The 15,307-nt window shown below is 37.0% G+C and overlaps 1 protein-coding gene across 9 annotated transcripts in view; it reads right to left on the bottom strand.

Annotated features, from left to right (window-relative positions):
- Positions 1 to 878: 878 nt before the first annotated feature.
- OXR1 (oxidation resistance 1) overlaps positions 879 to 15,307 on the bottom strand; it is a 445,571-nt gene continuing 431,142 nt past the window's right edge. For all 9 annotated transcript variants that reach the window (XM_081258120.1, XM_081258119.1, XM_081258121.1 and 6 more), the window contains 5 exons: positions 14,837 to 14,962; positions 13,900 to 14,052; positions 5,131 to 5,226; positions 3,634 to 3,707; positions 879 to 1,491 (listed from right to left, as the gene is read on the bottom strand). In XM_081258120.1, the coding sequence (XP_081114246.1) occupies positions 1,356 to 1,491; positions 3,634 to 3,707; positions 5,131 to 5,226; positions 13,900 to 14,052; positions 14,837 to 14,962 (585 nt within the window). In that variant the 3' untranslated portion in view covers positions 879 to 1,355. The remainder of the gene's footprint in view (positions 1,492 to 3,633; positions 3,708 to 5,130; positions 5,227 to 13,899; positions 14,053 to 14,836; positions 14,963 to 15,307) is intronic.

Raw genomic sequence — 15,307 nt, 5'->3', positions numbered from 1 at the left:
GTGCTATAAGCAACCTGACAATCAACACTTTCTATAAGAACAAAACTACCTTTAAACATTAATTTACAAGATAATATACAATGTTTACCTGGAATAGCTGAAATTTCAGCACAAGGTCACTGTCACATGTATAACGGCAGGATTTTTTTTGCATTACACGAAGCTTTGAAATTAACTGATGAATTATTGCCACAATGGCTTATTATTGGTTTCCTACAAAAGAGGATAAGAACTACTGATATATTTTATCTTTTCTTTTTTGTTTTTTTGAGGTCACTTGACAGTAAGTTTGCATATTCAACAAGTCTACTGAGTTACAATATTCTACTATAATCATTGCCCTTTTATAACAGCAAATGCTAATGGTGATTAATAACATATACCACTCAAAAAAAATCACAAGGCTTTTTGTTTTTTTTTCTTTTGAATAGGAACCTTATTTTGGGAGTTGGTGTGCAACAATGCTAAAACAACAGAACTATAAAACAGTATACCTAACACAATATGTTGACGAAATATGCATCTGTTTCTTAGTTTTTGTAGTTATGATAATGCCCTGCTAAGCTACAAATATGTAAATAGTAGATTTTCTTGCTTGATATATTAAATTCAGTAGAATCATCAAGTTCTCATTCTCCTTTGTCATTTTATAACTCTTTATCAGATAATTCAACAATGAAAGCATATGCCCAAACCTGCAGATCATGTGCACTGTGGTCTATTACAATCAGAATTCTCCTCAAATTTCATTTTTATTAAAATGAAATTGAGAATACAGGCAAAATTAATAAAGAGAATGTTGTACTGTGAATTAAAACTAGAACTCAGTGGTCTATGAAGTATGCATTGTTTTGGCATGTGTTTTTTCCTTTATAAGAATAACTAAGCTGAGCATGTCCAAAAGTCACCTGTGCCAACCTCACAGATACAGCAGTACCTAGTCTTCATTCCCTCAATATCCCAGGTTAGACTACTCTACTAAAACAATCAATATAGTTTAAAAAATAATAAACCAAAATAGGTTCAACAAAAGAGCACCATCCTATTAGGAGACTGAGAAAACATGGATTATAGATGAGGTGGTCACTATGATCAAAATGCTACCAAAATTCTGACAAAACCTAAGCTGTTACACTGCAGGGACCCACGCCACGGTCTAACCCTAAAGACCTCTGGGACAGAAACATGATTTTAAAAATAAATTCCAAAATTATAGCTGTAAGAAATGGTGATATGAACTATTTTTAAAGCATGAGTTACATGTTACATTGTATTGCTTCTTAACTTTCCAAACAATGCTTGTTTGTCCATGTCAGGTTTGGGCCATTATCCTGCTAAGAGAGAGAGCACTATATTCATTCAAAAGCCCAGATTTCAATGTCTTGGATAAAGAAGTCTTCCTTCTTAGAAAGTGTATGATTTCCAAATGTTTTACAAGAATGGCTTCTTCCGTGGTAGAGATCTCCATCAAGCCACAGGGCAAATTCTCCCCTGTAATACATAGAAGAAAATAGTTCTAACAAAAATCTTTTAATACTTATGCCCTAAGGTGTAAAAGAATAATTGCAGAGGTTGTAAAATATTAATTTAATGAGACATTTCAATATTAAACAACTCTAAAAATCTTTTTTTCAAAACCATTCCCTACTCCTTTCCACACAAAGTGGCACAAGGCAACTTTGTTTTGTTCATATCCCATTATAAAATCACTTAACATATAGATCAAGGAGTAAGATGAACCCTCTAAAATTATAGAATTAGCTTTTGAGGCAGGTACTACTCTGTTATTCTTTGCCTGGTATTATGAATTTCTCTTTGCTGTTTGGTTTTAATATATTTAACATGAGTTTCTTAGAGACATGAAAACTCCCTATCATCTAAAATAAAATGTGTGGTTAATGTTAAGGGTTCAATCTCTAACTCACAGCTGAGGAAACTTTAGACTTGAGTTGTTCAAGGTCCCACATGTGATTTATGTTGAAGCTGGAATTTGAATCAGGTCTATCTGACTCCAAAGCCTATATTCAGTCCATCACATGATTTTGATTTCATTGGGGCTCCTGTTTGGAATTCTGGAATATCAAGTCCTTATAGCTCCCATTTTCTGAGACTGTACTCACCTTCAAAGACTGTAAACTTGTCTTAATTTGTTATCAACTGACCCAATGGTTAGTTCAGCTTGCTGGAATCATGTTGCATCATTAACACTAAGTTGCAGCAAATATCTAATGACATTGTGTACATTACTTTCAAAGACTGAAGGCACCCTTAACAGCTTGAAATTATAAGCCACTTGCTTGTGAGGCTTTCCTGGAGAGCTAACTGAATCACATGTAAGACCACCATTGGAGTAGGGCCAAATGACTCTGCCTTCTCCCCAAATATAAAAGGTGTAATTGGAACATATAAACATTATAAGCTAATTCCAACAACTAAAAATAACATGGTTTTTAGTTACCTGGTTATGTCCTTCAGAGAAGGCTATCATAACCATGGTTAATTTTTAATCACTGAAATCATGTCTTCCAAACACCTATCTACAGAGAAGTTGTAAGAGAATTTGTTAGAATCACTCAGGATGATGAATATTCAGGCTAACAAGATTCTGTGACCTGAATGAATTATTATTATATATCCTCAAATGTGGGAAACAAATAACACTTCTATAAATTTGGGAATTATTTAGCATACATTATTCTCATCCTGAAGGATAGAGAGAAATAACAAATGAAGGAGGTCGTGTTTGCTAAGGGCTAGTTGACAAGTCTAGGCTAGGAGGCAGTAGAGCAAGCCACCCGCAAACACCATGAAGACTAAATGAAGTTGGAATACCAGAACAAAAAACAAAGTTCCTCACAATGCTTGCTATGCCAAAAGAATCAAATCAAACTGCTGATTACTCATACTGTTAAAAAAAAAAAAGAAAACAAGCCCTGAAAAATTGGGGGGTGGGTCACTAACATTTTTAACAGGAAAACAGATTTCTATTGTCTAAAGTATCAATCCAAGTAGTCTCCAGGGTAGAATAACATGAAAAATTTTGGACCTTTTTTATAAATTGAGAGAAAGAACATACCACCATGGTTTTTTGAAAATTTGAGAAGTTCTAAGGGATTAGTGTATTTCTCTTTCAACTATCAAGAAGCCACTAGACTTTAAAAGAAGGGTTTTAATCAAAAGGGTTAATCAAAAGGGTGATGAATCAACTAAACAGCATTTTGAGAGTAATATTCTACCAAGAGTTTCAAATACTACACTCAAGCACCTTCTTGCAAATATTATACTTTCTTAGTCATAATATATAAATTAGGATTCTAATGTCAAAACTTTCCAAAGATAGCTGATTTTATAAATAACACAAATGAATTTTTTTTTTTTTTTGCGATACACGGGCCTCTCACTGTTGTGGCCTCTCCCGTTGTGGAGCACAGGCTCCGGACGCGCAGGCTCAGCGGCCATGGCTCACGGGCCCAGCCGCTCCGTGGCATGTGGGATCCTCCTGGACCGTGGCACGAACCCGTGTCCCCTGCATCAACAGGCGGACTCTCAACCACTGCGCCACCAGGGAAGCCCCACAAATGAATTTTTAAAGTTTCTTTCAAAATCTCACAGTCAAATATTCAAGAGACTTACCCTCCACCACCAAAAGCTAGTGAATCCATGTCTCCTTTGATAAAAAACATATTATCTCCTGTCCACTTAAAGACCTACAAAAATGACAAAAGCTTTAAATATGTAGATGAAAATATCACTATCTATGTGAATTTCTCTTTTCTGACTACAAGAGTTTGATGGTTAATGAGAAAAGTTAAAGAAAGTAGAAAATTAGTTAAAAACTGAGTAGATGTCATTAACTTTTATTTTACCATCAAATATAAATATACATTAATTTGATAATGTTTTAACATTTTGATATAGGGCCAAGGTCTTTTCTTTGGGTATGAATTTGCCTATCATTATTCTCACAGAAGCCTATAGCACGTGTTTATGCTTTCCAGTTTCAATTTCTTTAAAGAGGAGTGAACATAAAAACACTTGAGAAATTCAAGGGTAAAACTTCTAGATGTTAACATTCTTAAATATTTTTAACCTATCATGGAAGTTCTACCTAAACCTAATACAACATCAATTTCTAGCACCTCACCTTTATAAAAGTTTTCTGAAGTACTCATTATAGTTTTCAATAAAATAAACTTTAGCACTCACTTTTTCATAGATATACAACATTTATTTAATTACATTATTAGTTACCAGGTAGAAACAGCATCATAAAAAAGGATTGGAAACAAGTATAACTGAAACTTCAAAAATCTGTAACAACTACAAGCTTCCAGGTAGCTGTAGGCATCAGTTGATATGTTTTATGGAAGGAATGGAAAGCACTAGTTGATCTGGTGAGCCACTTAAACCCAAATTTGTTAGGAGATTTCGTTCCTACTATGTTATCAAATCTTATTTTGTTCATTATAGAAACTGTTCCTAAAGACAATTTTTTAAAAAACCAACTGTGTTGATTCCAATTTTCAAGGTTATAATTTCATCTCTTAGGTACTGTCTGACATGTTGAACCTGACTGTACCAGAGACTCTGAGATTGCACTCAATGCTTTAAACAGAGTTACACATTCACTAAAATTCATGTATTAAATTTCAGATCTCATTGGCATTAGAATGTATCTAATTTTAGTCAAGTCACAATAAAGAAAATGAAATCAGGTAATCACTTTTGATTTAACCCCAAATAATTTGTTTTTTAAGTTTTCAAGATTGACATCATTAAACTTATTTGGTCATTAAAAGTTTCTAGAAATTTTACAATGATAATTAATAAACAAAACAGTAATAATGATGTATACTCCTTACTGAGACCATGATGTCTTTCTGGTACCACACCAAGTATTACACATATATGATTCTCATTTAATTTTTAAACAACCTTGTTACATTTTATGATCTCCATTCTAACCACTGGAAAGTTGAAGCTCACAATGGTCAAAAAAGTGCTTGGTTATCAGTTAGTAAAAGGCAGAGATTGAGAGTCAAATGCAAGTATGCAGGACTCCAAAGTGAATGCTCTGTTCAAGATGCCACCTCTTCACAAACTGAATATAACTGGAATAACTGTTCTTACCTCAAATTGTGGACAGAATGTAAAAACAAAGGTCTCTCCAGTACCATAAAAGCCATCACTTACTTTAAATGGCTCAGATGCCAATGCACCAAAAACCTAAGGATAAAAAAGGCATGTTCAATGACATGACTATTAATTTCTTTCGGTAAGCACTGCCCCATTATATATGTTTAAGTAAAATGCAAAAAGTTTAATTTAGCATAGTCTTGTCTACTTGTACTTAAAAAGTGAAACATGACCAGTTGTCACACAATTCATATTATTGTCAGGTACAAAGCATATCAGTTTCTCAGTGGGAAAAAACCAGTTTTTTCCTAGTTTTGAAATCTAAAAACATGTCTATTGTAACAAAAAGATAATCTAAAAAAGTGGTAGCCACATTTCAGCATGACAATGTACACACAGTGAGGACAACATGCTGTTGTGGTACTGTAGCACTTACGACAGCAAAAACCCTTCAGTATGGGTAAACATTCTACTACTAAAAAGCTTTGCCAGTTTCCTCTTCATTAGACACTAAATTCCACGAGGACAGAATTTCAGTCTGAATTGTTTGGTCCTGTAATGCCTTGGCTTTACACAGTACACGACACACAGTAGATACCCTAAAAAAAGGATGAATAAATGAACAAGAGGCCTGGACAAGTCATTTCAATGTTGTGGGTCTAAGGTTCCAGGTCATGAAATGGCAAAGTAGAGTTCGATGATCTCTACAGTCACTATCTCTCCTAATATTCTACTTCCAGACTCAATTTTTAAAATAGATTTTTCTTATTGTAAGGTGTGTATGTATATATACATACATACATATATATATATATATATATATATAATGTAATCATACAGCTCAATTTGGAATCATCACAAAGCAAAGTCCCATTTAACCTTCATGCAGACCTAGAAACAGGACACTACCAGCACCCCCAGAAACACTGTACCACCACCTCGACCTCCCAAAAGGAAGCTACTAGGTCTGACAATAGCAAAGACGTGTTTTACCCATTTATGAACTTGCTGTTTCAGGAATAACCAAACTTTCTCTTCCTTATCTGGGACTTTGTTCTTGGTCTCATCCTCACACAATTATCTTTATTTATTTTGAAAATTTTATTTATTTTTTTGCTATTTTTTAAAAAAACATCTTTATTGAAGTATAATTGCTTTACAATGGCGTTAGTTTCTGCTGTATAACAAATTGAATCAGCTATACATATACATATATCCTATCTCCTCCCTCTTGCATCTCCCTCGCTCCCACCCTCCCTATCCCACCCCTCTAGGTGGTCACAAAGCACCGAGCTGATCTCCCTGTGCTATGTGGCTCCTTCCCACTAGCTATCTATTTTACATGTGGTAGTGTATATATGTGCATGCCACTCTCACTTCATCCCAGCTTACCCTTCCCCCTCCCTGTGTCCTCAAGTCCATTCTCTACGTCTGCATCTTTATTCCTGTCCTGCCCCTAGGTTCTTCAGAACCATTTTTTCTTTTTTTTTTTTTTAGATTCCATATATATGTGTTAGCATACGGTATTTGTTTTTCTCTTTCTGACTTACTTCACTCTGTATGACAGTCTCTAGGTCCCTCCACTTCACTACAAATAACTCAATTTTGTTTCTTTTTATGGCTGAGTAATATTCCATTGTATATATGTGCCACATCTTCTTTATCCACTCATCTGTCGATGGGCATTTAGGTTGCTTCCATGACCTGGCTACTGTAAACAGAGCTGCAGTGAACATTTTGGTACATGTCTCTTTTTGAATTATGGTTTTCTCAGGGTATATGCCCAGGAGTGGTATTGCTGGGTCGTATGGTAGTTCTATTTTTAGTTTTTTAAGGAACCTCCATACGGTTCTCCATAGTGGCTGTATCAATTTACATTCCCACCAACAGTGCAAGAGGGGTCCCTTTTCTCCAAACCCTCTCCAGCAATTATTGTCTACAGATTTTTTGATGATGGCCATTCTGACTGGTGTCAGGTGATACCTCCTTGCAGTTTTGATTTGCATTTCTCTAATGATTAGTGATGTTGAGCATCCTTTCATGTGTTTGTTGGCAATCTGTATATCTTCTTTGGAGTAACGTCTGTTTAGGTCTTCTGCCCATTTTTGGATTGGGTTGTTTGTTTTTTTGATATTGAGCTGCATGAGCTGCTTGTAAATTTTTAATCCTTTGTCAGTTGCTTCATTTAAAAATATTTTCTCCCATTATAAGAGTTGTATTTTCGTCTTGTGTATGTTTTCCTTTGCTGTGCAAAAGCTTTTAAAAGTTTCATTAGGTCCCATTTGTGTTTTTATTTCCATTTCTCTAGGAGGTGGGTCAAAAAGGATCTTGCTGTGATTTATGTCATAGAGTGTTCTGCCTATGTTTTCCTCTAAGAGTTTTGTACTGTATGGCCTTACATTTAGGTCTGCAATCCATTTTGAATTTATTTTTGTGTATGGTGTTAGGAAGTGTTCTAATTTCATTCTTTTACATGTAGCTGTCCAGTTTTCCCAGCACCACTTACTGAAGAGGCTGTCTTTTCTCCATTGTATATTCTTGCCTCCTTTATCAAAGATAAGGTGACCGTGTGTGTGGGTTTATCTCTGGGCTTTCTATCCTGTTCCACTGACCTATATTTCTGTTTTTCTACCACTACCATACTGTCTTGATTACTGCAGCTCTGTAGTATAGTCTGAAGTCAGGGAGTCTGATTCCTCCAGCTCTGTTTTTCTTTCTCAAGATTGCTTTGGCTATTCGGGGTGTTTTGTGTTTCCATACAAATTGTGACATTTTTTGTTCTAGTTCTGTGAAAAATGCCATTGGTAGTTTGATAGGGATTGCAATAGATCTGTAGATTGCTTTGGGGAGTATAGTCATTTTCACAATGTTGATTCTTCCAATCCAAGAACATAGTATATCTCTCCATCTATTTGTATCTTCTTTAATTTCTCTCATCAGTGTCTTACAGTGTTCTGCATACAGGTCTTTTGTCTCATTAGGTAGGTTTACTCCTAGGTATTTTATTCTTTTTGTTGCAATGGTAAATGGGAGTGCTTCCTTAATTTCTCTTTCAGATTTTTCACCATTAGTGTATAGGAATGCCAGAGACTTCTGTGCATTAATTTTGCATCCTGCTACTTTACCAAATTCATTGATTAGCTCTAGTAGTTTTCTGGTAGCATCTTCAGGATTCTCTATGTATAGTATCATGTCATCTGCAAACAGTGACAGCTTTACTTCTTCTTTTCCAATTTGGATTCCTTTTACTTCTTTTTCTTCTCTGATTGCTGTGGCTAAAACTTGCAAAACTATGCTGAATAACAGTGGTGAGAGTCTTGTTCCTGTCTTGTTCCTGATCTTAGTGGAAATGGTTTCAGTTTTTCACCACTGAGAACAAGATTGGCTGTAGGTTTGTCATATATGGCCTTTATTATGTTGAGGTAAGTTCCCTCTATGCCTACTTTCTGGAGAGTTTTTATCATGGGTGCTGAATTTTGTCATCTATTGAGATGATCATATGGTTTTTCTCCTTCAATGTGTTAATATGGTTTATCACATTGATTGAGATGCATATATTGAAGAATCCTTGCATTCCTGGGATAAACCCCACTTGATCATGGTGTATGATCCTTTTAATGCGCTGTTGGATTCTGTTTCCTAGTATTCCGTTGAGGATTTTTGCATCGATGTTCATCAGTGATATATTTCTGCAGTTTTTTTTGTGACATCTTTGTCTGGTTTTGGTATCAGGGTGATGGTGGCCTCGTAGACTGAGTTTGGGAGAGTTCCTCCCTCTGCTATATTTTGTAAGAGTTTGAGAAGGATAGGTGTTAGCTCTTCTCTAAATGTTGATAGAATTTGCCTGTGAAGCCATCTGGTTCTGGGCTTTTGTTTGTTGGAAGATTTTTAATCACATTCTCAATTTCAGTGCTTGTGATTGGTCTGTTTATATTTTCTATTTCTTCCTGGTTCAGTCTCGGGAGGTTGTGCTTTTCTAAGAATATGTCCATTTCTTCCAGGTTGTCCATTTTATTGGCATATAGCTGCTTGTAGTAATCTCTCATGATTCTTCGTATTCCTGCAGTGTCAGTTGTTACTTCTCCTTTTTAATTTCTAATTCTATTGATTTGGGTCTTCTCCCTTTTTTCCTTGATGAGTCTGGCTAGTCAATTTTGGCTTATCAATTTTGTTTATCTTCTCAAATAACCAGCTTTTACTTTTATTGATCTTTGCTATTGTTTGCTTCATTTCTTTTTCATTTATTTCTGATCTGATCTTTATGATTTCTTTCCTTCTGCTAATTTTAGGGGTTTTTTTGTTCTTCTTTCTCTAATTGCTTTAGCTGTAAGGCTAGGTTGTTTATTTCAGATGTTTCTTGTTTCTTGATGTACGACTGTATTGCTATAGACTTCCCTCTTAGAACTGCTTTTGCTGCATCCCATAGGTTTTGGGTCGTCGTGTTTTCATTGTCATTTGTTTCTAGGTATTTTATGATGTCCTCTCTGATTTCTTCAGTGATCTCTTGGTTATTTAAGAGTGTACTGTTCAGCCTCCATGTGTTTGTATTTCTCACAGATATTTTTCCTGTAATTGATATCTAGTTTCATAGTGTTGTGGTCGGAAAAGATACTTGATACGATTTCAATTTTCTTAAATTTACCAAGGCTTGATTTGTGACCCAACATATGATCTATCCTGAAGAATGTCCATGAGCACTTGAGAAGAAAGTGTATTGTGCTGTTTTTGGATCGAATGTCCTATAAATATCAATTAAGTCCATCTTGTTTAATGTATCATTTAAAGCTTGTGTTTCCTTATTTATTTTCATTTTGGATGATCTGTCCATTGGTGAAAGTGGTGTGTTGAAGTCCCCTACTATGATTGTGTTACTGTCGATTTCCCCTTTTATGGCTGTTAGTATATTTGCCTTATGTATTGAGGTGCTTCTATGTTGGGTGCATAAATATTTACAATTGTCACATCTTCTTCTTGGATTGATCCCTTGATCATTATGTAGTGTCCTTCTTTGTCTCTTGTCATAGTCTTTGTTTTAAAGTCTATTTTGTCTGATATGAGAATTGCTACTCCAGCTTTCTTTTGATTTCTATTTGCATGGAATATCTTTTTCCATTCCCTCACTTTCAGTCTGTATGTGTCCCTAGGTCTGAAGTGGGTCTCTTGTAGACAGCATATATACGGGTCTTGTTTTTGTATCTGTTTAGCCAGTCTATGTCTTTTGGCTGGAGCATTTAATCCACTTACATTTAAGGTAGTTATCGATATGTATGTTCCTATTACCATTTCCTTAATTGTTTTGGGTCTGTTATTGTAGGTGTTTTCCTTCTCTTGTGTTTCCTGCCTAGAGAAGTTCCTTTAGCATTTGTTGTAAAGCTGGTTTGGCGGTGCTGAATTCTCTTAGCTTTTGCTTGTCTGTAAAGGTTTTAATTTGTCCATCGAATCTGAATGAGATCCTTGCTGGGTAGAGTAATCTTGGTTGTAGATTTTTCCCTTTCATCACTTTAAATATGTCCTGCCACTCCCTTCTGGCTTGCAGAGTTTCTGCTGAAAGATCAGCTGTTAACCTTATGGGGATTCCCTTGTATGTTATTTGTTGCTTTTCCCTTGCTGCTTTCAATATTTTTCTTTGTACTTAATTTTTGATAGTTTGATTAATACGTGTCTTGGCGTGTTTCTCCTTGGTTTTATCCTGTATGGGACTCTCTGCGCTTCCTGGACCTATTTCCTTTCCTATATTAGGGAAGTTTTCAAGTATAATCTGTTTAAATATCTTCTCAGCCCCTTTTTTCCTCCTCTTCTTCTTCTGGGACCCCTATAATTCAAAAGTTGGTGCACTTAATATTGTCTCAAAGGTCTTTGACACTGTCCTCAATTCTTTTCTTTTTTTTTTATTCTGCTCTGTGGTAGTTATTTCCTCTGTTTTATCTTCCAGGTCACTTCTCCGTTCTTCTGCCTCAGTTATTCTGCTATTGATTCCTTCTAGAGAATTTTTAATTCCATTTACTGTTTTGTTCATTATTGTTTGTTTGCTCTTTAGTTCTTCTGGGTCCTTGTTAAACGTTTCTTGTATTTTCTCCATTCTATTTCCAAGATTTTGGATCATCTTTACTATCATTACTTGGAATTCCTTTTCAGGTAGACTGCCTATTTCCTCTTCATTTCTTTGGTCTGGTGGGGTTTTACCTTGCTGCTTCATCTGCTGTGTATTTCTCTGTCTTCTCATTTTACTTAACTTACTGTGTTAGAGGTCTCCTTTTCGCAGCCTGCAGGTTCATAGTTCCTGTCATTTTTGGTGTCTGCCCCCAGTGGGTGAGGTTGGTTCAGTGGGTTTTGCAGGCTTCCTGGTGAAGGGGACTAATGCCTGTGTTCTTGTGGATGAGGCTGCATCTTGTCTTTCTGGTGGGCAGGACCGCATCCGGTGGTGTGTTTTGGGCTGTCTGTAAACTTGTTATTTTAGGCAGCCTCTCTGCTAATGGCTGGGGTTGTGTTCCTGTCTTGCTAGTTGTTTGGCATAGGGTGTCCAGCACTGTAGCCTGGTGGTCATTGAGTGGAGCTGGGTCTTTGCGCTGAGATGGAGATCTCTGGGAGACCTTTCGCCGTTTGATATTATGTGGGGCCGGGAGGTCTCTGGTGGACCAATGGCCTGAACTCAGCTCTCTAACCTCAGAGGCTCAGGCCTGACACTTGGCAGGAGCACCAAGACCCTGTTAGCCACATGGCTCAGAAGAAAAGGGAGAAAAAAAAAGAAAGAAAAGAAAGAAAGAAAAGAAAGGAAGGAAGGAAGGAAAGAAAGAAAGATTAAAATAAAGTTATTAAAATAAAAAATATATTAAAAAAAATTAAAAATTAAAAAAAAGAGAGCAACCAAACCAAAAAACGAATCCACCAATGATAACAAGTGCTAAAAACTATACTAAAAAAAAACCAAAACAAAGCGAAAAGAAGTCAGAACCCTAGGTCAAATGGTAAAATCAAAGCTATACAGACAAAATAACACAAAGAAGCAAATACATACACACTCACGAAAGGAGAAAAGAAAAAAATATATATATAAAAGAAAAGGAAGAGAGCACCAAATCAATAAACAAATCTACCAATGATAATAAGCTCTAAATACTAAACTAAGGTAAACATAAAACCAGAAACAAATTACATGCAGAAATCCAACCCTGAGTCTACAGTTGCTCCCAAAGTCCACCTCGTCAATTTTGGAATGATTCATTGCCTATTCAGGTATTCCACAGATGCAGGGTGTATCAATTTGACTGTGGAGATTTAATCCACTGCTCCTGAGGCTGCATGGAGAGATTTCCCTTTCTCTTCTTTGTTCGCACAGCTCCTGGGGTTCAGCTTTGGATACGGCTCCGCCTCTGCGTGTAGGTTGCCTGAAGGCATCTGTTCCCCACCCAGACAGGATGGGGTTAAAGTAGCAGCTGATTAGGGGGCTCTGGCTCACTCAGGCCAGGGGGGGAGGGTGGGGTTCGGAATGTGGGGTGAGCCTGCGGCGGCAGAGGCCAGCATGATGTTGCAACAGCCTGAGGCACGCTGTGCGTTCTCCTGGGGAAGTTGTCCCTGGATCATGGGACCCTGGTAGTGGTGGGCTGCATAGGCTCTCAGGAGGGGAGGTGTGGATAGTGACCTGTGCTTGCACACAGGCTTCTTGGTGGCTGCAGCAGCAGCCTTAGCATTTCATACCCGTCTCTGTGGTCCGCGTTGATAGCTGCGTCTCGTGCCTGTCTCTGGAGCTCGTTTAGGCGGTGTTCTGAATCCCCTCTCCTTGTGCACCCCGAAACAATGGTCTCTTGCCTCTTAGGCAGGTCCAGACTTTTTCCAGACTCCCTCCCGGCTAGCTGTGGCGCACTAGTCCCCTTCAGGCTGTGTTCACGCAGCGAACCCCAGTCCTCTGTCTGGGGTCTGACCTGTGAAGCCAGAGCCTCAGCTCCCAGCCCCCACCTGCCCTGGCCGGTGAGCAGACAAGCCTCTCAGGCTGGTGAGTGCTGGTCGGCAGCAATGATCTGTGTGGGAATCTCTCCGCTGTGCCCTCCGCACCCCTGTTGCTGTGCTCTCCTCTGTGTCTCTGAAGCTTCCCCCCACCCACTTGCCATATCTGCCAGTGAAGGGGCTTCCTAGTGTGTGGAAACTTTTCCTCCTTCACCCGTCCCTATTCTTTTGTCTATGTTTTTTTTTTTTTCTCTTTTGCCCCACCCAGGTACGTGGGGAGTTTCTTGCCTTTTGGGAAGTCTGAGATCTTCTGCCAGAGTTCAGTAGGTGTTCTGTAGGAGCTGTTCCTCATGTAGATGTATTTGTGGGGAGGAAGGTGATCTCAACGTCTTACTCCTCTGCCATCTAGAAGCTATCTCTCACAATTATCTTTAACTTTGTAAAATTTACCCACATTTCAAGACTGTCAATTTCCACTATTTCCCTGAACCTCATTCTTATCTCCCTCAGATAGAATGAACAATCTTTTACTTTTTATAGATTCTAACTATACTAGGCATATTTTGCTTGGCTTTAGAGATACTCGCATACTTTAGTATTCTCTTCTACCAGATTATAATTCCTTTGAAGGCAGGAACTGTTTAATTATTCATGCTCATATCTATACCTCTGTAGGACTCAGCATTGCCTTGCATATCAAAAGCACTCAATAATTACCAGTGAAGCTTAATAAAATGTACTAATGAAAATTTTTATCAAAAGAATATGCTAACATTACTGTTACTACCATCTCTTAAAAGGTAAGGTTGTTATTTTTCATACCTGCCCATCACTGTCTTTAATCACCATCAGCACTGGAGTGTCTAAACCTGTCATTGTTCGATAAAGGGTCTTCAAGCTTGTACCATGCTTCCCAGTACCATAAACAAGAGTCCATGGATAGCCAATTGTTCTTGGTGGAAGATGCTTGGTAAGCTTTGAAAAATAAATTGTTAACACATACTCAATAGTTGCTTATTGTTAATCTGTATGATACTAATCCAGTTGGAATTTAATAGTACTTTATAAAATGCAGCTTACAAAAATAACAGTAGAAAATATCATTGTCAAAGATACTGAGATGCTTGAAGAATAACTGTACATTTCTCAGTATGAAATATTAATTGTTCATTAGGAAAAGAAACAGTCATACCAAACAATATACAGATTAGAATAGAGGCAAGAAACATGGATTACTTATTGTTTGCATCCTCTGTATCAAATTAACACAAATATGTGATGAACTGTTAGCTTGATTATTAATAACCTCTCAAATCCAGAGGCAGACTATCAGAATTAGAAATCAAGCTTCAATATGTTGTAACTGTATGGCTTTGAACATTTACATAACCTCTCTGCACCCAAGTTTCTTCACTTACAAAATGTGACAATAAGAGCATCCAACTCCTACAGGGGCTGCAACAACTACATTAGATTGCCCATATAAAGTAAGTGACTGGCACACAATAAGAAATTAAATACTGGCCATTATATTGTCTCACCTAAGTTGCTACTGTAATTTATTTTAATGTCTGCTTACCCAAATCTCCTAATATCTTCTATTACAGTAGTTGCTATATTTTGTTTACTTTCTCTGCATTGAAGACTAAGACTAGGAACAACAGCCCTGCTTCTTCAGTTTTCAAAACAACTGAAAACAGGCTATTTTATTCTCATGGCACGTACTCAGAAATGCACATATGTGGTGGGTATGTCATACCTTTTCAATTTGATCTGGCAGTAAGAGTTCACTGGGATCACTTAGGTTTGGTCGAAAAGATTCAGATTCCAGGTCTGCTTTCACTGGAGTAACCTGCTTTGAATTTATATCTTCCCTTGTAGTAATCTAAAGAAGTAAACAGCAACAACATATTAATACAGAATGGCAACCAACCCTCAAAAACTTTAGCATTTTGAGAGGAATAAAACCTTATACCTTAAAAAGGTGTCTAAAGCTTTAATTTAGGATTTTAGAATAGGCAAAAGATGCTCCATCTAATAACAATGGCATGTCCAATGCAGAAAAAGTTTTTTTATAAGCAGACATTTTTCTCATCTACTACATGAGGAAGGACAGGTATTGAATGATCAACTCCACAATGCTGGTAAAAAGAGGTAAGTTGCATGGAAACTTTAATTTTTCTGTTCAAGGGCAAAAAATGAGCCAGCTAGCTTACTTTTTATCTGTGCT

The sequence above is a fragment of the Mesoplodon bidens genome, assembly GCF_964165515.1.
Source record: "Mesoplodon bidens genome assembly, chromosome: 16".
In the NCBI taxonomy this organism is placed as follows: Eukaryota; Metazoa; Chordata; class Mammalia; order Artiodactyla; family Ziphiidae; genus Mesoplodon; species Mesoplodon bidens.
Note: the sequence above shows the minus strand (reverse complement) of the source record. Positions and strands in the feature narration are given on the sequence as shown.